General features: G+C 37.6%; 3 protein-coding genes across 4 annotated transcripts; 2 read left to right on the plus strand and 1 right to left on the minus strand.

Moving 5' to 3' along the window:
• The first annotated feature begins 714 nt into the window (after positions 1-714).
• Positions 715-8869, plus strand: LOC111811377 (SWI/SNF complex subunit SWI3D-like). 2 transcript variants are annotated; one of them, XM_023698188.1, is made up of 7 exons: positions 715-1284; positions 2105-2625; positions 3081-3713; positions 4517-4683; positions 4757-5484; positions 7992-8182; positions 8264-8869. In XM_023698188.1, exons 1-7 carry the CDS (start codon positions 819-821, stop codon positions 8642-8644), a joined length of 3087 nt encoding a protein of 1028 aa, XP_023553956.1. In that variant the 5' UTR covers positions 715-818; the 3' UTR covers positions 8645-8869. The 2 variants fall into 2 exon arrangements, with proteins under 2 accessions (XP_023553956.1, XP_023553957.1); XM_023698189.1 differs by having other exon boundaries at positions 7995-8182.
• Positions 8870-8941: 72 nt separating this feature from the next.
• Positions 8942-12256, minus strand: LOC111811378 (ras-related protein Rab7). Its single transcript, XM_023698190.1, has 7 exons — positions 12046-12256; positions 11552-11578; positions 11298-11397; positions 10330-10476; positions 10119-10199; positions 9879-10024; positions 8942-9377 (listed from the first exon to the last, which is right to left on the minus strand). Exons 1-7 carry the CDS (start codon positions 12096-12098, stop codon positions 9311-9313), a joined length of 621 nt encoding a protein of 206 aa, XP_023553958.1. The 5' UTR covers positions 12099-12256; the 3' UTR covers positions 8942-9310.
• A 1956-nt stretch (positions 12257-14212) lies between these two features.
• LOC111811479 (coatomer subunit gamma) lies at positions 14213-20479 on the plus strand. Its single transcript, XM_023698350.1, has 18 exons — positions 14213-14411; positions 14878-14975; positions 15078-15128; positions 15265-15378; positions 15466-15666; positions 15761-15862; positions 16685-16792; positions 16866-17099; positions 17189-17439; positions 17545-17716; positions 17823-17978; positions 18075-18125; positions 18226-18366; positions 18439-18636; positions 18751-18882; positions 18988-19161; positions 19512-19751; positions 20048-20479. Exons 1-18 carry the CDS (start codon positions 14366-14368, stop codon positions 20240-20242), a joined length of 2664 nt encoding a protein of 887 aa, XP_023554118.1. The 5' UTR covers positions 14213-14365; the 3' UTR covers positions 20243-20479.
• Positions 20480-21723: the final 1244 nt, after the last annotated feature.

Here is a 21723-nt window from a genome sequence, read left to right on the forward strand (position 1 = left end):
TCACTTCAAAGATGAGACTTGTCGCTCCGTAGATCTAGAACGACAAAAAAGGGTGAACCACTCCTCCGAACGCAAAGTGGGTCCTTGAGCACTTAAGGTACCGTTCGAAACTTCAATGCACCCTAGATGCTCAAATATCAGTAGAGATTAGGCTCGAACTTCCTAAAGTCCGAGTAAACCCAAGTGAATACCTACTATGTCAAGAATACGATGCGAGCATACAAATAGATTGGTTAGTGAGCATTTCTATACGAATCAAGATGGAGGAGCGTTTGAAGTTGTACCGTCATAAAGGGGGTCATTTTGGAGCGTCAATTCGTCTTTGTATTTCATTTTGTAATTGTATCATAAACTCATTTTCTCTTTTATAATAAATTTACACAAAAACGTCTTATAATTGAATTTTATTTCGTATTTAATCGTGGTATTATTTATTTATTTATTTAAATTTCACGACATTTTTATCTTTTATTTTATTTGTTTTTAGCCCGTCTTTTAAATCATGATCTGTGATTTGAAACCTTGAAAATTGAGTCGTGATAATGACTATCAACAGAGTATAGCTCAATCTTATTCTATATTTAATTAAAAAAAATTAGAAATTTAAAAATTCAAAATAAAAATAAAAATAAAAATAAAAATAAAAATTGGATTTTATTTATTTTTTTTTTGGGTAAGAATTGGAATTCTAAGTTCAATGCATCATGGAAGAAACAAGGTTGGGTATGCCAATAGCAATATAATCAGCAACAATGGAGTTCTCAAAAGTACACACTATCATCATCTACAACTGATTCCATTTCCAGCAAAATCCTCACATGGAGGACAAGCGCCGCGACGCCGGAAATTTACCGGCAAACAGCACCGATTCTCCGTCATCGGAGCCGCCTTCTTCTCGTCGTCGAGCTGGAGCTCAGAAGCGAAAGGCAAGTACTCTCGGTGGCTCTATCTCCTCATCCGCGCCCTCGAAACGCGTTACTCGCGAAAAATCTGCGCTTTCACATCCTCCAAATCATAACGGCCCTTTCACCAGAGCTCGATTTGGCCCTAACAATGTTGCTGGAGCAGCATCGGCTAATGGAGGTTTTGCCTCCGCCGCCGGATCAGTTAAGACGGAAGGCTCTTTACTTCATTCTGAAGTTCAGCGTGGAGACGCGTTGGTCGCTGCGGCGGAGGAATTGAACAAGGCGACTAGATTGGCGAATTTGGAGGCGTCTTTCGAAGCTGATTTCGAAGCCATTAAATCTCGGAGTGCGAATTCTCATGTAGTTCCGAATCATTGCGGTGAGTTTCGTTTACTCTTTTTCGAGATCCTGATTTGTGCCAAGCGTTGGTAGGGGTTTGTCGAAATGACCTCCATGTTGAGAGAAGGGAAATTTTGAACTAAGGGCTTGGTATTTTTGTACCGTGAAGAAAAGCTTCCCAATTTTCTTTGTTGTGATTAAGAATTCAGTATCTCAGTAGTGCATATCTAAACGTAATCAGGCTTTGTGTATCTGTTTCATTGGAAGTTCAGTGCATCCTTTTATTTTGTCAAAAATTTCTTAGCAAATTGAGGGTAGTCTAAAGAGATGTTGGAATAAACAATGGTTACATGTTGAGCTTCTTTTGCTTTTCTGAAACTATGTGAGGATGCAAGAAAATGTGCATGGTTTGTCTCTTACAGCTTGGATTGGACAAGTACATATGTGAAATTATTTGAAAGATCATAGATTTTATTTGAAAGATTTTTCTGAAAATAAAAATCTTCTGATATGTGAAATTATTTGAAATATCTCTGCTGTCTTGGATTGGAAAAGTACATAGATCTTCTTCAAGACGAAGTCTCAACCAATATTCCCTTTCTTTTGGCCTTCTATTTCATGTGCATGGTTTGTCTCTTACAGCTTCTTAATTCTCTAGAGTATGTAGTGGGCGAAATTATCAAGTGCTACTTTAATAACCAGCCATGCAATAAGTAAAATTCTTCAATGCTTTGCAGAATTTTCATTTATTCCTTTCTGGTTCCAGGAACAAGCTTAATCTTAGGCTTTCTTTCTTAATTAGTAAAGAGAGAATGAGAGATCCACAAGTTTATTGATTATGGTTTGGTCTTTGTTTTCAGGTTGGTTTTCATGGACAGAAGTCCATCCAATTGAGGAACGTTCGATGCCTTCTTTTTTCAGTGGAAAGGATGGCACTCGAAGTCCTGATATATATATCAAGATACGTAATTGGATTATGAAAAAATTCCATGCAAATCCCAGTACGCAGCTTGAAGCAAAAGATCTATCAGAGCTGGAAGTTGGAGAGCTAGATGCTAGAAAGGAGGTGATGGAGTTTCTTGACCATTGGGGTTTGATTAATTTTCACCCTTTCCTATCTGCAGAATCAATTTCAACAAGTGATCTTGACGATGAAAGTCAAAAGGACTCTTTGGTTGAGAAGTTGTTTCACTTTGAAACATTAGAATCCTGCCCATCTATTGTTCCGAAGATCAATGTTACCACTGCAGCTCCACCTAGATTGCTTAGAGAATCTGCAATTTCTGAAGAGATGACGAGGCCTGAGGGTCCATCTGTTGAGTACCACTGTAACTCATGCTCTGCTGATTGCTCTCGGAAACGTTACCACTGCCAGAAGCAGGTTGGTTTCTTTTTTCTTCTTTTGTTTGTTTGTTTGTTTGTTTGTTTTTTTTTTTTTAAATTAGGAACAAAGGAATTTTATTAACAAGCAAGGAGCAGCCTAAGGGCAAGGGGATGAGAAGGCCCCCTCCCAACAAAAACTAATGAGTATCAGCCTCCAATCTTAGGAATTAGGACTAGCCTATAATTACCAAAAAAAAAAAANAAAAAAAAAAAAAAAAAAAAAAAAAAAAAAAAAAAAAAAAAAAAAAGTGCCATATACCAGATAGAACCCAGGAGCAGGTGGGTTGTCAATTCAAAATTCCTTCTTTAAACAGTTCATTGTTGGAATATCAAACTTGTATTTTAGAATCTCATGGATGCAAAATCATGACATTAAATTTCATCAGTAGTCTCATAAGTCAACAGTTATGTGTATTCATTGACATATCAACTAATAATATTCATCTTTGACAGGCAGATTTTGATTTATGTTCGGAGTGCTTTAACAATGGGAAATTTGATTCCGATATGTCTTCATCAGATTTTATTCTCATGGAGTCTGTCGGGGTTCCTGGTGCTAGTGGAGGTAAGTGGACAGATCAGGAAACTCTCCTCCTCCTTGAGGCTTTAGAGCTTTATAAGGAAAACTGGAATGAGATTGCTGAACATGTGGCTACCAAAACAAAAGCCCAATGTATATTGCACTTTATTCAAATGCCAATTGAGGATACCTTTCTTGAATCTGAGGATAATGTTGAAGACGGTGCAAAAGAAACTGTTCCACCTTTAACTGAAAATGATTCATCAGTTCCTACTGATATCACTGAATCAATGGATAATAAGGCTACTGAAAAAGAGGCTTCGAATACAGAAACTGGAACCAAGGAAGATACAGGTGAGGTAAAAGTTGGGATGGATAATTCAAAATCAGAGGATGTTGAAGGAAAAGCTGCTTTAGATAACTCCAAATTAGAAGATGGTGATCAGAAGGTTTCTGAAGACATTGCCTTGAATGCTTTGAGGGAGGCATTTGAAGCCATTGGTTACGTATTAACACCTGAGCACCCACTATCATTTGCTGATGTAGGGAACCCTGTCATGGCATTGGTAAGTGGAAATTTAGAATGTAAGAACTAATGAAATCGGTAGTCCTAATTTTCTTTAATCGATCTAGAATAGTTTTTATTCATTGATAGGCCTCAAATTTATGGTTATTTCATTGTTGTTCTGAATCAGGTTAGGATTAGTCGTGTGGTTTTGAAGTTCCTTGCTTTCCATAAAATAAACATCTAAATGTAAAACCACTATTTAGATTTGTGCAGCAAACAAAAACTTAGTGTCATCACTTAAGCTGGTTCCTTATATATTGAACTTGGTTTCTGGAATTTTCTCAAGTCTCATAGATGGAAGATGATTTCTTCCGTGATGGATTTTTTGGATGTCATGGCAGGCATCTTATTTCTTGTTAGCCTATAAGATGCACCAGGTCTGCGCTGCAAAGGAGCAGTTTGACGTTCACTTTGTATGAACTTTACTACTTTGCTTGAAGGTGTATGTTAACTTCGTTGATTCTAGATTCTTGCTATCTTTTCCCTTTTATTCTTATGTTCAATTCAAATAATTCTCTCCACTAGAAAATGAAGGTTTATCTTGAACCTGCCTTAGCATTCTAGGATTTTGTTTTGTCATCCGTGTCTGTACATGAACCAAGTTTTGGCAGCTATCGTTATAATTTGTTCATTGGCTTCTATCCTTGCTCAGGATGACCTTCAGTTAGTAATTGTCATGCTTATTATATTTATTGGTGGAGCAGAAATAGTGAAGCGTGTACTCTTTGCCCTTCATTAGCACTCCTTATAATCATAAATTTCATTCCTGATTGCTCAACTATTTAAATATTTGCTTTTCAGGCTGCATTCCTTGCACGCTTAGTTGGATCAGATGTTGCCAGTGCATCGGCCCGTTTTTCTTTGAAAAGCGTTTCTCAGAAATCTCCCAGTTTAGAACTGGCTACAAGGCACTGCTTTATTTTAGAAGATCCACCAGATGATCAGAAGGCCAAAGCTAATTCAGAGAGGTACTTGACGTTGAGACTTGACATGCTTGTTTCAGTTTTGTTCTATTCTTTGATCACAGTGATACTTGTGCAGTATTGTCAATGTGGAAGCTCAGAAAAATGACAAGGAACAGTGTGTGAAACAGAGACCAGACAATTCTACTTCGGTCCTCGATGACGGAGCCCTATCAACTAATGACAGTAATAACAAAAATGGAGAATCGGTGACAAAGGAAACTATGGATAATGAAAAGTCTTCAGATGCTATTATAGAACACAATCCAATTACTAATCATGATTCAGATAGAGCAAGTAATTTGAAAGAATCGAGAGAACCAGAATTACCTGAGGTTGAAAGAACAGGCATTGTGAAGGAATCTGAAAATGTAGAATCAAAATCGACATCAAATCCAGTTGAAAAGTTGGGAGAAGGAACTTCTGCTGAAAAACCATCACAACCGAAGTTGTCACCAAAGGATGTTCATATGTCAGATTTGCAACATGCTGAAAAAACTGAGATTCAGAAGCAAGTTCCATCTCATTCTGCCAAAACTAAAAAAGAATTAGATGACGAGCCAAATCATTTACCCTCTGCAAGCGAGCCTCAACCAACAATTTCTGCTAATTCAGTGAAAGAAGCCTCAAAAGATGTAGCTATTATACCTGATTCTCACAATGAGAATGAACCTGCACAAACTGAAATGTCTAAATCCGTGGTTGACCAGGGATCAAGCAAGGTCGCTGACGCTGATTCTTTGCCCTCAACAGAGAATGCAACCCCACTACCAGTAAAACCAACTTCGGTTATTGAAAGAGGAGCAGGTACGTGTTTCTTTTTTTCTTTTTCTTTTTTTCCAGCTATAATTTTGTATTTTTGAACCTCCCACCAATTCAGATTGCATTTTTCAATTGTTTTTTAAATAAATTATTCAAGGCTATCCAAAGGTTGCACATTCCAAGAGGATGGTGAGTACAAGTTATTTCCTATTGAATAGTATTGACTTTGATTTGTTTTTATGAACTTCCTCATGTATTGCTATGTATATTTCTTGAAAAAAAAGAAAAAAAAAGGATCATCAAGAACCGCAAAAGTGTAGGACTGTTCTAGGGGGAAGCATACGTAACTGACAAAAGCAATCAGATAGTGAAGCTCTCACTTTATTTCTTGTCCTTCTTCAACCATATTCCAAGTTAGAGAAATTATGGCCCACTTTGTTGGAGGGGCCAGGGGGTGGTGTGTAGAGGGGTTGGGAATTTAGAGATGAAGAACTTTGCTCTCTTTGCTAATTGGTTTTGACATTCTTCCTTCAAGCTTGATGCTTTCTCGCAAAAGATTATCGTGACTCTTGAGATGAAATTAAATGAAACAAACTGCAAAATCCTGTTTGACATACTTTCCCTCATCCATGGTGATCCCTTGACTTAGTATTTCAGGATAGGCATTTTTTTTCTCGAGTCATCCAATATTTTGTCTTTCAAATATCTCTTCAAATTCATGCTTGAAGTGAAAGTTAAGTGGAGACTTTTTAGGGAAATTGTCTCAAGCAAAGCATGACTTGTTTATCCTTCAAGAGACAAAGTGTTCTAGGGTTCATGGGAATCCAATTCATATTATTTAGAGAGATCAGTTTTTTTGAGTGAATCCCTTGATCCTATAAGGTCTTCTGGAGGCATCTTGGTTGTATGGACTCACAACCTTCCTAGCCTGGGAGTAGTTCATGGATCATAGAATTTATTCATTCACTTCCATAAATGTGATTATAGTCCCTCCAGGTATCGGGAGAGGGATTGTTTCTAGGAGGAGCTAGGAGGTTGGCTTGGTCTATGCACTTAGTGCTGGTGTTTAGTCAGAGATTATGATTTGACAAGGCTTCCATTGATGAGTGTGGGTTATTTGGATATCTTGAACGGTNACAGCCCCCCCCCAACCCAAAGAGAGAGAAAGAGAGAACAATAACACTTGAAGGCTCGTTAAATTTTCAATTATTTCTTTCCAGCAGAATCTTCCATTGTATTGAGTTACCCGTACCAATCCACAACTTTTAGTTCTTCCCTTGATATAAGTTCCACCTACTAATTGTTCCACATTTCCTTTTAGTGAACTGCGAAAAACCCAACATAATCCAGAAACATGCAAACATAAAATCCCAAATATTTTTCTGAAAGAACTGAAGAAAAACAAATGAAAAGGTGGGAAGGGTTTAATTTCATGAAAAGGCTTTCTTTCCTTAGGTCGTCACTATTGTGGGATCGGAATGCGTCTCCATCTTTCGTGAAATTTGTGTAAGCCATGAAGGAACAAGAAACTTTTATTTGCATAAGGGACTTAATTCTCTTGAAGAAAGTAATTGCCAAAGTTCAGAGAGAGTAAGTTGGAAATAGAAATCAAGAGCTTCGTGGAAAGGAAGGGGATCATAATCTTTCTTTCATAAAATTGTCGGTTTCGGGAGATACAAAAACAAAACTTTGTCTCTCGTTAATAATGAAGGATTAACTGAAAGTGTATGAGGTGGTTCCTCTCACCATCAGGTTGCAGGATGTGTTTGAATATGGAGCTGCTCCTCCATTGACTTTGTCTCTTCCAATTGGTTGGGAACTTAAGAATTTCTTTTTTCCTCCATAAGAAGGTGGACAATTGGTTTATAGAAGGTACTCCCGGCCCTGGGTTGTTATTGTTCTCCCTTGGAAAATAACCCTCTTCTTTCTTATTAAAAAAACATAATAATGGTACCACCCCAAGTTGTTTGGGTTTTTGTGATGGGTTAAAATGGTGGCCAATGAGTAGTATAAAGAGGGGATAGTTTGGAGGGGCCCTTTACTCTTGAGGAGACTAAGCAGGTATTGTTTAGTTTTGATGGTTGTAATGTGCCGAGTTCAGAATTGATGACCTCGTTTCAAGAGTGTTCAGAGACTATTAACTCGATCTTTTTAAGGTATGGAGACGTCTTTGAAACAAGTCTATCTTCTTCCCAAGAAAGAAATTTTCTGTACAATGAAAAATTTCAAGGTGATGATCAGTCTTATGACTTGTCTTTAAAAAGATTATATCGAGGGCAAAGTCTTTCGACTTCGAAATTTCGCTCGGTTTTTTTTAGCTCAAGTTGGTATAACTTCTTGTCGTCCTTCTGTTGTCGTATCATTGTACTATGTATCATGCTTGATCTGATCTGCTGAATTTTAAAATGTGTGAGGAACACTATAAGCATGATTGATTTTCTGGACTTTTAGGAGTGTTGAACACATTCAGCAAATTAATGAATCTTGTTTCAATTGCTGAGAAGTATACGAGAATGCATTTGTTTTATAGTACCTGTTTATTTGTTCTTTAGCAGATGTTAATCAAAGCAAGGACAACAAAGAAGAAAACTCCAATTGTACGAGTAAAAAGGAGGATAAAATCGATAAGTTGAAGCGTGCTGCGGTTACGACACTGTCAGCAGCAGCAGTGAAGGCACAAATTCTGGCTAATCAAGAAGAGGACCAAATCCGTCAACTTTCCATGATATTAATCGAAAAACAGGTATCTCAATTGAAGTTGTTTCCCTTCCCATACATTTTAAACAATTAAACAAAAACTTACACTACCCTCTCTTTTTTATAGCTGCATAAGTTGGAAAGCAAGTTAGCATTCTTCAACGACATGGAAAACGTGACGGTGAGAATGAGGGAGCAACTAGACAGGTCAAAGCAGAGGCTTTTCCAGGAACGTGCACAGATAATCGCTGCTCGACTAGGCTTACCTGCTTCATCATCACGAGGTGGGGCACCAACATTACCAACAAACAGGATGCCCATGAACTTTGCAAACACAGTCCCAAGGCCTCCAATGGGCATGGTGCCCCAAAGGCCTCCGATGTCGGGACTGCCGGGTATGCCTGCTTCTAACCCTAACCCCCAATACCCAACAACCAGTACAACAATTTCTGGGAGTTCATTTCGCCCTGCAAATCAGGACACACTTTCTTCTGTTGGGTCAAAGTAAATCAATATTAGCTTGCAGGTTGAGATCGCAACCATTTTAATACAGTAGAGTTCACTTCAGTTTACTGTGTAACCAATTTGATTTGAATGTTGTATTATATTCAACCAGGAACAGTTTTAAATTTGGAAGGAAAAAGAATCTAATTCAGCCTGCCAGACTTTATTGTCCTTTTGTATTCTGAACAGCCATATGATCATATTATAGTTCAAAATCTTTCTATTGGACATTTCGTAGCCATATGATCATATTATAGTTTAACAAATGAGTTATAATTGTGACCATTGCAGAAACTATCCAGGCTGAAGATCTAAAATATATTGAAGCATGAACAGAGGAACCAAAATCCTAGCAAATAAACAAGAATCAATACGTTCACTAAGAAGAAGAATTACATAAACTTATGCGACAAACTGATTGTCATCAACAAATGAGGCTCAGGCATAGAGTCGGTCACGAGATGGATAATTTATAAACCCCTACGACAGTAAACACAACTTGCAACGACCAAACACAAACTGAGTCGATAATGACAGGATTTGTTCAAATGCAAAGCCAAATGTACAAATCGGAATATGCATAAAAAGCCTGAGTCTGTAGGACCTTTATAGAAGACTTGAGATTTACTGGAGAATGAAATAGAATAAGAGGTGATTCAGTGTATTAAACTCAGCAGTCGCATCCAGATGATCTTGGCTGATTGTTCCTCGCAACATCGATGGTGTCGGGTAAGTATCTGCGGTACACCATCGCAACCATTAATCGAAAAGGTTTTGTGAAAGCAAAGTTAATAGCCAGGAGAGTAGAAACCAACAAAGCATGGACGAAGAAAGTTCGAAACAAAGGAAGTTAGAAAATACAGCCATTTAGGACGAGCTAGATTCTACATATCCACAGCCTCAGGTCAAAAACTACTAACTAAATCCATTGCTAGATCTAAACCTTAATTCGTCTATTCGTTTTCTATAAGGTATAGGATAGAGGATTCGGATCCTGCACACATTGTTCACTTCTACGGCGTGCGACACAGCTTGGGAAACAACAAAACTAGGTGAAATATCCCCAACCGAAACCCTTATCACGTCGAGTTCGTGCAGATGTGGAAATTGATAAGTTATTTTGCTTGGTGAAATGTAGCTAACAATGAATTCCTATTTTATGCACATGTACAACAAATAACTGAGAATAGAAAATGAGAGACTGAGTTAGTAATATTTGGTTTGGCATATGAACTTACATCTCTTCCTCTTCCCCACTCTTGAGGGCATTTTTTGCAATGCATTCGAAGGCTTCTTCCACATTAATGCCTTCTTTGGCAGAAGTTTCAAAGTATGGGATGTTTCCTTTCGATGCACACCAAGCTCGTGCCTTTTTCTCCGAAACCTGAAGTATTCCGAAAAACAGAAAATTTCAGCTTACAATCTTCTGAATGTAGAAAGAGAACATGATTCAATACTGAAATTTAGGTAATACTTACAACTCTACTGTTTCCACCATCTATGTCAACTTTATTTCCTAGAACAACGAAGGGAAAATTTTCGGGATCGGAAGGGCTCGCCTGCAGATGATGTTATGCCAAAGCATCAAAAGAAGTTCAGGTTTTCTATTATCTTTTGAACTTATTTGAACTCTTCTGTAAATCAGTTTCTGGTAACAAGATTATAGTTCATGAACATAGAGAACAGAACCTGGATAAGGAATTCTTCCCGCCAGTTGTTAAGGTTGTCAAATGATTTCATTGAATTGACATCATACACCAGAACGCAGCAATCAGCACCTCTGTAAAAAGCAACACCAAGACTTTGGAATCGTTCCTGGCCTGCTGTATCCCATATCTGTAAGGCAATGGGATGTCATTATCTAAAGATTGAAGGTTCAACTGAGTCCCTTACATGAGAAGATGCAGCCTCCATTGCCAAGTTCTTGCTCATTATAAAGGATTAAGACACAGCTATCATTTTCAAAATATCATTCAAGAAATTCATATTTTCCCAGATGGATTGATTAAGTTCATACATATTTTCCCTACAATAGACGAAGCCCAAGGAAATTATGTAGTTTTTTCAAATAATCCAAGTCTGAAACACTACACAGTATACTGAGGTGAAGTGCTTTTTGTAATAGCCCAAGCCTACCGCAAGCAGATATTGTTCTCTTTGGGTTTTCCTTTTCGAGCTTCCCCTCTAGGTTTTTATGACACGTCTGCTAGGGAGAGATTTCCACACCCTTATAAGGAATGCTTCGTTCTCCTTCCCAACCGATGTGGGATCTCACAATCCACCCCCCTTCATAACCCAGCGTCCTCGCCGGCATTTGTTCCCTTCTTCCATCGATGTCTGCCCCCCTTCGGGGCTCAGCCTCCTTGCTGACACATTGCTCGGTGTCTGGCTCTGATACCATTTGTAACAGCCCAAGCCCACAACGAGCAGAAATTGTCCTCTTTGGGTTTTCCCTTTCAGGCTTCCTCTCAAAGTTTTTAAAACACGTCTGTTAAGAAGAGGTTTCTACACCCTTATAAAGAATATTTCGTTCTCCTCCCCAACTGATGTAGGATCTCACATTTTTTGTGCAGTTTTTATCGGATCAAATTTAAGACAATTCTCCTAATCTAATAAAAACATGTGCATAGGCAAATAGAAGTTTCCCCATCACCAACCTGCAAAGTGAAAAGTCTATCTTCGAATTGCACCTCTTTAGTCAAAAAATCAGCTCCAATGGTGGCCTTGTATTGATTACTAAACTTCTTATTTACATATCTGTTTTTAAAAGTTCAAAGAAACCACACGGAGGATCAAGAAACTGTTCTTCTATAAAATAGAAGAATTGTCACAAAAAAAGAAACTCGAATCAATATCTTCAATGGAAAATGGTACACTATAACATTGTTAATTCAACAATCAAGTAGGATACTGGTTCATCAAAGAGGTCTTCCCAACCCTGCAAGTTCACAAACAAGCTTCAAATTACCATACAGTAGAGAAGGAACAAATTAAAACACAACAAACAGATCCAAACATGTCAGTTCCCCGAATCAGAACCTTCAATACCAGCCAAAGACAAAAGTCAATTTCCAAAAAGTAAACCAAAAAAGCCCAAAAATAGAAAGTAAGCCACAAAGCGAGTTCTCCCAACAAAAACAAGAACCAATCACTACTAACAACCATCAACTGGTGAATAAAAAGAAGCAAGAACATATAACTTCATCAAACAATCTAAATCCGAGCAAACAGAATCTTAAAGCCCCATTGAATCCGTTCCAGATCAAAGGCCAAGAACTGACAAAAGAAAATTCCGCAAGTTCGGAAAGTAACGATCTGAGTCGATCCGTTGAGTATTAAAGAGAAAGGGCAGTAACCTCAAAAGCAAAATTGGAAAAGAGAAAGAGAAGAACAGTTGATTCTCACCCGCTATCCCCAAGGATGATGACCTTCAAGAGGGTCCTTCTTCGGGAAGGCATCGTAAGGGAACGAAGATCAATTCAATCAATTGAAACTTGAAAGAGAGCGAGAGAGATACAGAGAGAATTGATGAAGAAGAAGAAGAGAGGCTTCTGGTCTCTCTCTCTCTCTGATCAGAAGACGAAGCCAAGCTGTAGTGATCTGTGAATGGGAAAACAATGAATTATTCCATTTCATTTCCCCATTCTTTTTATTTTTCTTCAATAAATTTTTTAATTTTTTAATTTTATGTCTAATAAATCTTTTTTAGTATAATTTTAAATATGAATTTATTTATAAAATTCTTTTTAATATATATAAATTTTATTAAATACAAAATCTATAAACTAATTTAAATTTTAATATTTAAATAACAATAATAATAAAAAGTGGACTTCTTGGTTGTCCCAAGTCACGAGTGACGATGATGGACTATTATTTTTATTATATTTTTAGAATATTTTAAAAAGAAAATTATTTCTACCCATTTATTTAAAACGAGCCAGAACCACGTGTAAGCCAGGCGAAATATTATAGATTTCATTAAAATTAAAAAAAAAATTGTGATCCTTTTTAGCATGTAATAAATAAATAAATATTGCATCAAAGGCAGTACAGCATATATGGGCCAGGCCCATATTGCATCAAGGCAGTATAGCGTACTATGGGCCAGGCCCATATTGCATCAAGGCAGCACAGCATACTATGGGCCAGGCCCATATTGCATCAAAAGGCAGTACAGCATACTATGGGCCAGGCCCATATTGCATCAAAAGGCAGTACAGCATACTATGGGTCAGGCCCATATTGCATCAAGGCAGTACAGCATACAATGGGCCAGGCCCATATTGCATCAAGACAGTATAGCATACTATGGGCCAGGCCCATATTGCATCAATGCAGTACAGCATACTATGGGCCAGGCCCATGTTGCATCAAAGGCAGTACCGCATACTATGAACCAGGCTCATATTGCATCTTGTTAGTTGAAGAAGGGCCCATATTGCATCTCGTTAGTTGAAGAAGGGCCCATATTGCATCTCATTAGTTGAAAAAGGGCCCATACTATTGGCCAGGTCCATATTGCATCTCGTTAGTTGAAGGACGGCCCATATTGCAACTCATTAGTTGAAAAGGGCCCATACTATGGGCAGGGTCCATATTGCATCTCATTAGTTGAAAAAGGGCCCATACTATTGGCCAGGTCCATATTGCATCTCGTTAGTTGAAGGACGGCCCATATTGCAACTCATTAGTTGAAAAGGGCCCATACTATGGGCCAGGCCCATATTGCATCTCGTTAGTTGACGGACGGCCCATATTGCATCTCGTTAGTTGAAGAAGGGCCCATATTGCATCTCATTAGTTGAAAAAGGGCCCATACTATTGGCCAGGTCCATATTGCATCTCGTTAGTTGAAGGACGGCCCATATTGCAACTCATTAGTTGAAAAGGGCCCATACTATGGGCCAGGCCCATATTGCATCTCGTTAGTTGACGGACGGCCCATATTGCATCTCGTTAGTTGAAGAAGGGCCCATATTGCATCTCATTAGTTGAAAAAGGGCCCATACTATTGGCCAGGTCCATATTGCATCTCGTTAGTTGAAGGACGGCCCATATTGCAACTCATTAGTTGAAAAGGGCCCATACTATGGGCCAGGCCCATATTGCATCTCGTTAGTTGACGGACGGCCCATATTGCATCTCGTTAGTTGAAGAAGGGCCCATATTGCATCTCATTAGTTGAAAAAGGGCCCATACTATTGGCCAGGTCCATATTGCATCTCGTTAGTTGAAGGACGGCCCATATTGCAACTCATTAGTTGAAAAGGGCCCATACTATGGGCCAGGTCCATATTGCATCTCGTTAGTTGAAGGACGGCCCATATTGCATCTCGTTTGTTGAAGAACGGCCCATACTGCATCTCTTAGTTGAAGAAGGGCCCATATTGCATCTAGTTAGTTAAAAAAGGGCCCATATTACATCTCGTTAGTTGAAGAAGGGCCCATGTTGCATCTCGTTAGTTGAAGAACGGCCCATATTGCAGCTCATTAGTTGGAAAAAGGGCCCATATTGCATCTCGTTAGTTGAAGAAGGGCCCATCCTATATTGTAATTTCTGATGAGCACTTTGTCTCGGTTTCTCTTTCTTCTCCGACCAAAGCAAAAGCCCTTCACAAAATCGCACAAACTTCAGCATTTCTCTGGTTTTTTCTTTGTTCTCAGGCAGTAAGGAAAGCTTTGCTGGTCGTCTCTAGATCTCTCAGATTCAAATACGTCGCCCATGGCTCAGCCTCTCATCAAGAAGGACGACGACCGCGATGACGAAGGTAATGTCTTCTTTCACTCCCTCAAAATCCCTTCCATTTACCTCATAGTTACTCAATTTCTTCTCTTCTCACTTCAATATTGGTTAATTCCTCGAGTTTCACGTTCCGGGAGGTTGGATCAGTCTTTTTTATCGTAGATCTACTTGACTTCGTTGTTTGGCAGTACTTCTTGATGTATTGTGTTGTCGTGCTCTGTTTTGAACTCGGCAAGATTCTTGTCTTTGATTTCTTTTTGTTCCAATTTGGTTTAGGTTTAGAAGTTGAGATGTTTGGATGCAGTCTGTATTGTGGCTGTTGCCTTAATTACGATATTGATAAGTGCATTTGCAATTTTTGTTGTGGTTTTGTTAATTTGATGAGTGGATGGGATAGTGCTGTCATTTGGGTCTTGTATCCTGTTTCCGGATTACTATGCTGTATCAGCACAAGGACGTATGATGTTAACTCCGGTTTTTTGCATTTACAGCTGAGTATTCTCCGTTTTTGGGGATTGAGAAGGGTGCTGTTCTTCAGGAAGCTAGGGTTTTTAACGATCCTCAATTAGATCCAAGAAGATGCTCTCAGGTGTGGCCTTTGTACTATGGAATTATTTGAAACAACCTCCCTTTTGCGCACCCAATTGTTCTATGATTAATATTTTCTGCCTGGTGCATGTCTTATTTTTAGGTTATCACGAAGCTTCTATACCTTCTGAATCAGGGCGAAAACTTCACAAAGGTCAAGTTTAATAGTCCATCCGTCGAACATTAGTATTAGTCAATGCATTTTCCAAGCATGGCCTCGGCTGATGTATGTATGCATGTTCTGTTCAAATGTTGACAATGTTGACGATGTATAATAATGTTTTTAATAGATTGAAGCCACCGAAGTTTTCTTTGCTGTCACAAAGCTTTTCCAGTCGAGAGATATAGGGTTGAGGAGAATGGTTTATTTGATGATAAAGGAGATTTCTCCATCTGCTGATGAGGTTAACACCACAATCAGGTTAACTTAAATTTTTGGAGTTGTACGTTCAATATTATGAACTAACACATTTAATTTCATTTTCTTTAAGGTTATTATTGTGACTAGCTCCCTAATGAAGGATATGAATAGTAAGACTGATATGTATCGGGCAAATTCCATTCGTGTCCTTTGTCGGATTACAGATGGAACCCTTCTCACCCAGATCGAGAGGTATCTGAAACAAGCAATTGTAGATAAGAATCCTGTGGTAGCTAGTGCCGCCTTAGTTAGTGGTATTCATTTGCTCCAGGTATTCATTATTGTAAATAATAATATGCATCTTTGAGCAATTTTTTCTATCATCTTTTTCTTACTCTCTCCCTTTGCATCTTCTAAAACCGCAGACAAATCCAGAAATTGTCAAGCGATGGAGTAATGAGGTTCAGGAAGCTGTTCAGTCAAGGGCAGCGCTTGTTCAATTTCACGCTCTTGCATTGCTTCATCAAGTATGTTAGATCATCCTTTTGTGTCACGTTTTTTGGTGTTATGTTGAATGCTGGGGAAGGTTATTGAGCTGAACTATGTAATTTTAATGGCTGCTTTATATTGAAATTTAAAAGGTTAGGTGTTGTGTCTATTGTAATTGACTTAATTAGTGAAATCAAATCCTGATAAATGTACTCTATTTTCTGTGATTTTCTTGGAAAGAGAAATCCAGGAGGTACTTTTCTTTTGATTCAGAAAAAGTAAATGCTAGCCATTATTGTTTTGTGGCTGGAGTATATATAGACTCTTATCACATGGCATTGATAGAAAAAAGTATTTATTTCCCATATTGATTTAGGTTTTATTCTTTTTAGCTAATTTTATCTAATACATGGGAGTATATATCAATGTTGATTAGTTCTGTATGGTATAGAAATATTTCATTTCAAGTTCTAAGTTTTTATTACTAGTATTAGTCAATTTTGATAATCCTATCAATGAAATATTCGGTGTTATCTTATTTCTGCCTATGTTCTTACCAATATATATATATATATATATATACTTCTGCTTATGTATTGTTATTTTCTTAAACATGCACATTTGCTCTTACTTTGATTATTCAGGTTTGTTTTGACTGCTTATTCCTATTGTATGTGAACCAAATTAAAATGTTAATTTATTATTCCAACTAGTGTTCATAGCTTGTGATTGTTGCCTGCCACTTTTTCTTAATCACCGGCCCTTTTTTGTTCCGTTCGATATCAGTGGCTTCCATTTCTCTTCTAAAAGAAAGATTCTATTTATTCAATCTAAAGAAACTATAATTTTTTTCTTCGCAGATACGTCAAAATGATCGTCTAGCCGTTAGCAAACTGGTCACTAGCCTAACAAGGGGTACTGTTCGGTCTCCATTGGCTCAATGCCTCTTGATTCGCTATACCAGTCAGGCATGTAATTTCCTGGTTCATATACATGACGGTCTTTGCTTGTTTATTTTCTTATGGAGGGTTGTTCAAACAGGTTATTCGTGAATCAGCTACCAGTACTCAAACTGGTGACCGACCCTTCTATGATTTTCTTGAGGGTTGTCTGCGCCACAAAGCAGAGATGGTGATCTTTGAAGCTGCCAAAGCAATCACTGAGCTGCATGGTGTAACAAGCAGAGAATTGACTCCTGCCATTACTGTTCTTCAGCTCTTTTTAAGCTCCTCAAAGCCAGTGCTGAGATTTGCTGCTGTCCGCACTTTGAATAAGGTTATATCTACCACTATTTTTTTTTTTAAATTATTCTCTCTTTTAAATTTTCTTTTGATATTTGGAAAATATATTTGAAAATCTTGCAGGTGGCAATGATTCATCCATTGGCTGTCACTAACTGCAATATTGATATGGAGAGCTTGATTTCTGATCAAAACAGAAGCATTGCAACTCTTGCAATAACAACACTTCTAAAAACAGGAAATGAATCAAGTGTGGACCGTCTAATGAAGCAGATAACAAACTTTATGTCAGATATTGCAGATGAGTTTAAAATTGTCGTGATAGAAGCTATTAAATCTTTGTGTTTGAAGTTCCCATTGAAGTATAGATCTCTGTGAGTTCTTACAGAATTTTTTATTATTCAACATTTATATGTTGCATCATTTAGGCAATGTATATTGGGATTGTAAGTCTAGGACACATTTTGTCACTTTTTCAGGATGAATTTCCTTAGCAACATTCTCAGAGAAGAAGGGGGCTTTGATTATAAAAAAGCTATCGTGGATTCAATTGTTATTCTTATAAGAGATATTCCTGATGCAAAAGAGAGTGGGTTGCTTCACTTGTGTGAATTTATTGAAGATTGTGAATTCACCTATCTATCGACACAGGTTAGTATACATTTTTACATTATTCCAGCCGCTATTTTGCTCTAATTCTCATCGCCTTCATGTTCTATATGGCCTTTATAATTTGTTTTATTTCCCATAATATCAGATCCTTCACTTTCTTGGAATTGAAGGACCCAAAACCTCCGATCCTAGTAAATACATACGATACATATACAACCGAGTACATCTTGAAAATGCAACGGTTCGTGCCAGTGCTGTGAGCACATTGGCAAGATTTGGTGTTACAGTTGAATCTTTAAGGGTACAAATTCCCTTCTCTCTTTCTTGTAAGTTGGATGAACTCTATTTGTCATTCTTATCACTCAACTAATGATGTTTTTACCTCTCTCTGTTACAGCCTCGAATATATGTTCTGTTGAGACGATGTCTCTTTGACAACGATGATGAGGTATCTTATTGCTATATTATTTTAAAATTTTGGAGTGATTTAAATTTGATGGCTTGCTTATATATATGGTCGTCAAACTGTATGTTGATTTCTTGGGCAGGTTCGAGATAGGGCCACCCTATACTTAAAAACACTTGAAGGTGATGATACAGCTACTAAAACTGAGAAGGATGCCACTGACTTTCTTTTTGGGTCTCTGGATGTCCCACTGATCAATCTAGCAACAAGTTTGAAGAATTATGTAAGAAAGTTTTTAGTGAGTATATCAAGTACCACCGAGACCATTACTCATGTGTTCTGCTTATGGATGCAGGTGTCTTCTGAGGAACCTTTTAACATTAATTCCGTGCCCAAGGAAATCAAGTCTCAGCCAGTTGCTGAGAAGAAAGCCCCAGGTAAAAAGCCAGCTGGGCTCGGTGCTCCTCCAATTGGCCCAACATCCACTGTTGATGCATATGAAAAGCTACTTTCCTCGATTCCAGAATTTGCCGACTTTGGGAAGCTTTTCAAGGTTCTGTTGTTACTATTCTTAATCATGCATGGTGATGTGTTGTGCTACTTATGTGTATATATTTTCAATAATACTTCTTGAATGTTGAAATTTTGATGGTATCGAACTTCTCAGTCTTCAGCACCTGTGGAGCTTACAGAAGCAGAAACGGAATATGCAGTTAATGTTGTTAAGCATATTTTTAACAGCCATGTTGTGTTTCAGTACAACTGCACGAATACAATTCCAGAGCAACTACTTGAAAATGTATTGACCAATTTAAGGAAAATTGTCTACATTTATTTATTTATTATTATTTTTTTGGTTAAATTTCATTAAGATTTGTAATAATCATTTCTGCCTTCTTGCCAGGTCACTGTTGTTGTTGATGCGTCTGAAGCAGAGGAATTCACTGAAGTGATATCCAAGCCTCTCAGATCACTTCCCTATGATTCACCTGGACAAACCTTTGTGGCATTTGAGAAGCCTGAAGGGATCCCCGCTGTTGGGAAATTTTCAAACATGTTGAGATTTATTGTTAAAGAGGTAACTCGGAAAAAACTTATTAAATAAGGATGGTGAATTGGATGAGAAGTATTAATAATTGAGTTTGCAAGCACCATACTTCAATATCAGCACATATTGGCTCCGTATAATTGTAGAGTTATATGGGTCAGAGTGAGGAACTGAATATTTATAATCCAATTGTAGAGTTAGTCATGGGTCCACATCTAACAGAATATCTCATGAATTTGGCCTAACCATATTAATGAGCTAAAATTGGTGAGGATTCTGTCCATGTCTCATATAAGCTTGTAATGCATTAGGAAAAGTTCATTGCCGAGCATCCAAATGCTTGATTTTGATTTCATATTGCACTTCTTTGGTTATACTAGGTTGACCCCAGCACTGGTGAGGCAGAAGAAGATGGTGTAGAGGATGAATATCAGCTGGAGGATCTGGAGGTTGTTGCAGCTGATTACATGTTGAAAGTAGGGGTCTCTAATTTTAAAAATGCTTGGGAAAGCTTGGGTCCAGATTGTGAGCGAGTTGACGAATACGGACTTGGGGCAAGGGAGAGTTTGGCTGAAGCTGTAGGTGCTGTCATAAATCTTCTCGGCATGCAGCCCTGTGAGGTTAGTTTGTTATGTTATCATGCTGGATAATCATCAAGGGAAGGAAATGTTCGACTTGTACAATCTTAGGAAAGGCTTATATTTCTGTCGTCTGAGATTGAAAGCTTGATTTTTTGTAGTCTTCAGTCGCAGCGTATTTCGAGATTCGTGTTGTCTTTACTTATTTATGGTTTGTGAGTTGGGTCTCAAAAATCTGTGTTTTTATGCAGTTTAGATATACTTAATTCATGGATTAGCAACTCTTTCCTGAATCATTGGTCTTCCCATTCAAGTAATCTTTGCTCTCTCTCTTTCAGGGTACTGAGGCTGTCCCAAGCAACTCAAGATCACACACCTGCCTATTATCTGGTGTGTACTATGGCGACGTGAAGGTACTTGTGCGATTATCGTTTGGAATCGATTCTTCAAGAGAGGTTGCGATGAAACTGGCCGCTAGATCAGATGATGAAGATGTGAGTGATGCCATCCATGAGATAGTTGCCTGTGGCTAATTGGAATTGTAAGGAATTTAAATTTTATTGATTTTTGTTTGTGAGAAAAGAAATTAGGTCACAGGTTTGGGATATAGGCTACATAAACAGTCAAATCTTGTAGAAAGAATCTTGTTGGAAGTTTGAGCCAAACTTCACTTCATTCGGGACATAGGCGACATATATTGGGGTGAGTTTGTTGTGTTAGTTTGAGTCTATATTTGTTCATCCTGTTTTAATTGTTAACTTTGTTGAGAATGGTTTCCTCGTCCTGCCCCGCTATTTGGAAAATCCCATCCTGTCTCATCTCAACCCAACCCGACCCGCCCTCGGTGGGAAAAAAGACTGATATGTCAACATTGGAATTCATGGGGCAAGATTTTGTTGTTGGTTGGGTTGGGTTGGGTTGGGTTGAGTTGCGATCGATGAGTAGTATGAAATCCCCCGAGGCTTGAAACCTTTGAATTGGTTGTATTCTAAAAACATTCTCTTAAAAAATTTGAACTCAAGTTCAATGAGTGAATTTAAGTATACAATTATCTTAAAAATTCATGCAATTTAATTAAAAGTGTATACATCAGTAAGTTTTCAGTGAACACCTTTTATTGAGCCAAACTATTTTGATACAAAATTTAGGGACTAAAAGGGTCCAACTTATGAACATGTTTGGCTTAAATTTTTTATAATTATAATTTAATCGTATTGAATAATTAATAGAAAAAAGTTTTTAACTTCTTTTTATTTTGTTTGAATGATGTGAGTTTTCAAACTCAACATTTCAATCATAATCCCATTTCTTAATAATTTTAGAATTTATAACTTGCTGATGAGGAAAAAAACATATTTATTATTATTATTTTAAAATTAAATGTGAAGCTTAAAAACAAAGAAGTGAATGAAGTCAATTTGGTTTTACACGAAGGGGAAGGAGAAGATACTGAAGAAGAAACCATAGAAATCAAATCCCAACAGAAACCGAAATCGTCGATATGGAGAAGAAGACAAAGATGAAATCCGAGCTACCCAAGAAGAGGAAGAGGTTGACAGGACAAACTCACATTTTAAGTTCAAACGAGTCTATGTTTTACAATTAAACGTTTGCAGCAACCACTGTACATACTAAGAAAATCGAGAAAAAACAAATTTCAATAACAGAAAACTAAAAATGAAATCGGTTCAACTTGCTAGCCTAACCACGTCTGAGTTTTGACGAGTCTGAGTTTTGACGAGTCTGAGTTTTGACGAGTCTTAAAAAAAAAAAAAAACAATTAAAGATGCGGGTACATTAGAGACTCGAAGGTCTCCGCTACTCCCATGTAAATTTATCAAATGAGAAGGTATAACAGAAAAAAGTTGAAATGTAATTAGGCATTCATAAATTAACTAAAACAATAAACTACTGAAGCTCATTTTCAAGTTACACAAAGCAACAAAATCATAGACAAGACACAACGTTACATTTAATAACCACAACCTTATTTTTGATAAAAATTCAATTATAT

Source organism: Cucurbita pepo, chromosome LG15 (assembly GCF_002806865.2).
Source record: "Cucurbita pepo subsp. pepo cultivar mu-cu-16 chromosome LG15, ASM280686v2, whole genome shotgun sequence".
Lineage (NCBI taxonomy): Eukaryota > Viridiplantae > Streptophyta > Magnoliopsida > Cucurbitales > Cucurbitaceae > Cucurbita > Cucurbita pepo.

Excerpts from the sequence above, each read along its gene's own strand:
- LOC111811377 (XM_023698188.1), top strand. The coding sequence starts at position 819 with ATGGAGGACAAGCGCCGCGACGCCGGAAATTTACCGGCAAACAGCACC. Across the intron at positions 3,714-4,516 it reads GGAACCCTGTCATGGCATTG|GCTGCATTCCTTGCACGCTT; the intron begins GTAAGTGGAAAT and ends TTTGCTTTTCAG. Across the intron at positions 8,183-8,263 it reads TGATATTAATCGAAAAACAG|CTGCATAAGTTGGAAAGCAA; the intron begins GTATCTCAATTG and ends TCTTTTTTATAG.
- LOC111811378 (XM_023698190.1), bottom strand. The coding sequence starts at position 12,098 with ATGCCTTCCCGAAGAAGGACCCTCTTGAAGGTCATCATCCTTGGGGAT. Across the intron at positions 11,579-12,045 it reads ATCATCCTTGGGGATAGCGG|GGTTGGGAAGACCTCTTTGA; the intron begins GTGAGAATCAAC and ends GTGAACTTGCAG. Across the intron at positions 10,025-10,118 it reads ATGGTGGAAACAGTAGAGTT|GTTTCGGAGAAAAAGGCACG; the intron begins GTAAGTATTACC and ends GGAATACTTCAG.
- LOC111811479 (XM_023698350.1), top strand. The coding sequence starts at position 14,366 with ATGGCTCAGCCTCTCATCAAGAAGGACGACGACCGCGATGACGAAG. Across the intron at positions 14,976-15,077 it reads ATCCAAGAAGATGCTCTCAG|GTTATCACGAAGCTTCTATA; the intron begins GTGTGGCCTTTG and ends TCTTATTTTTAG. Across the intron at positions 17,979-18,074 it reads TTACAGTTGAATCTTTAAGG|CCTCGAATATATGTTCTGTT; the intron begins GTACAAATTCCC and ends TCTCTGTTACAG.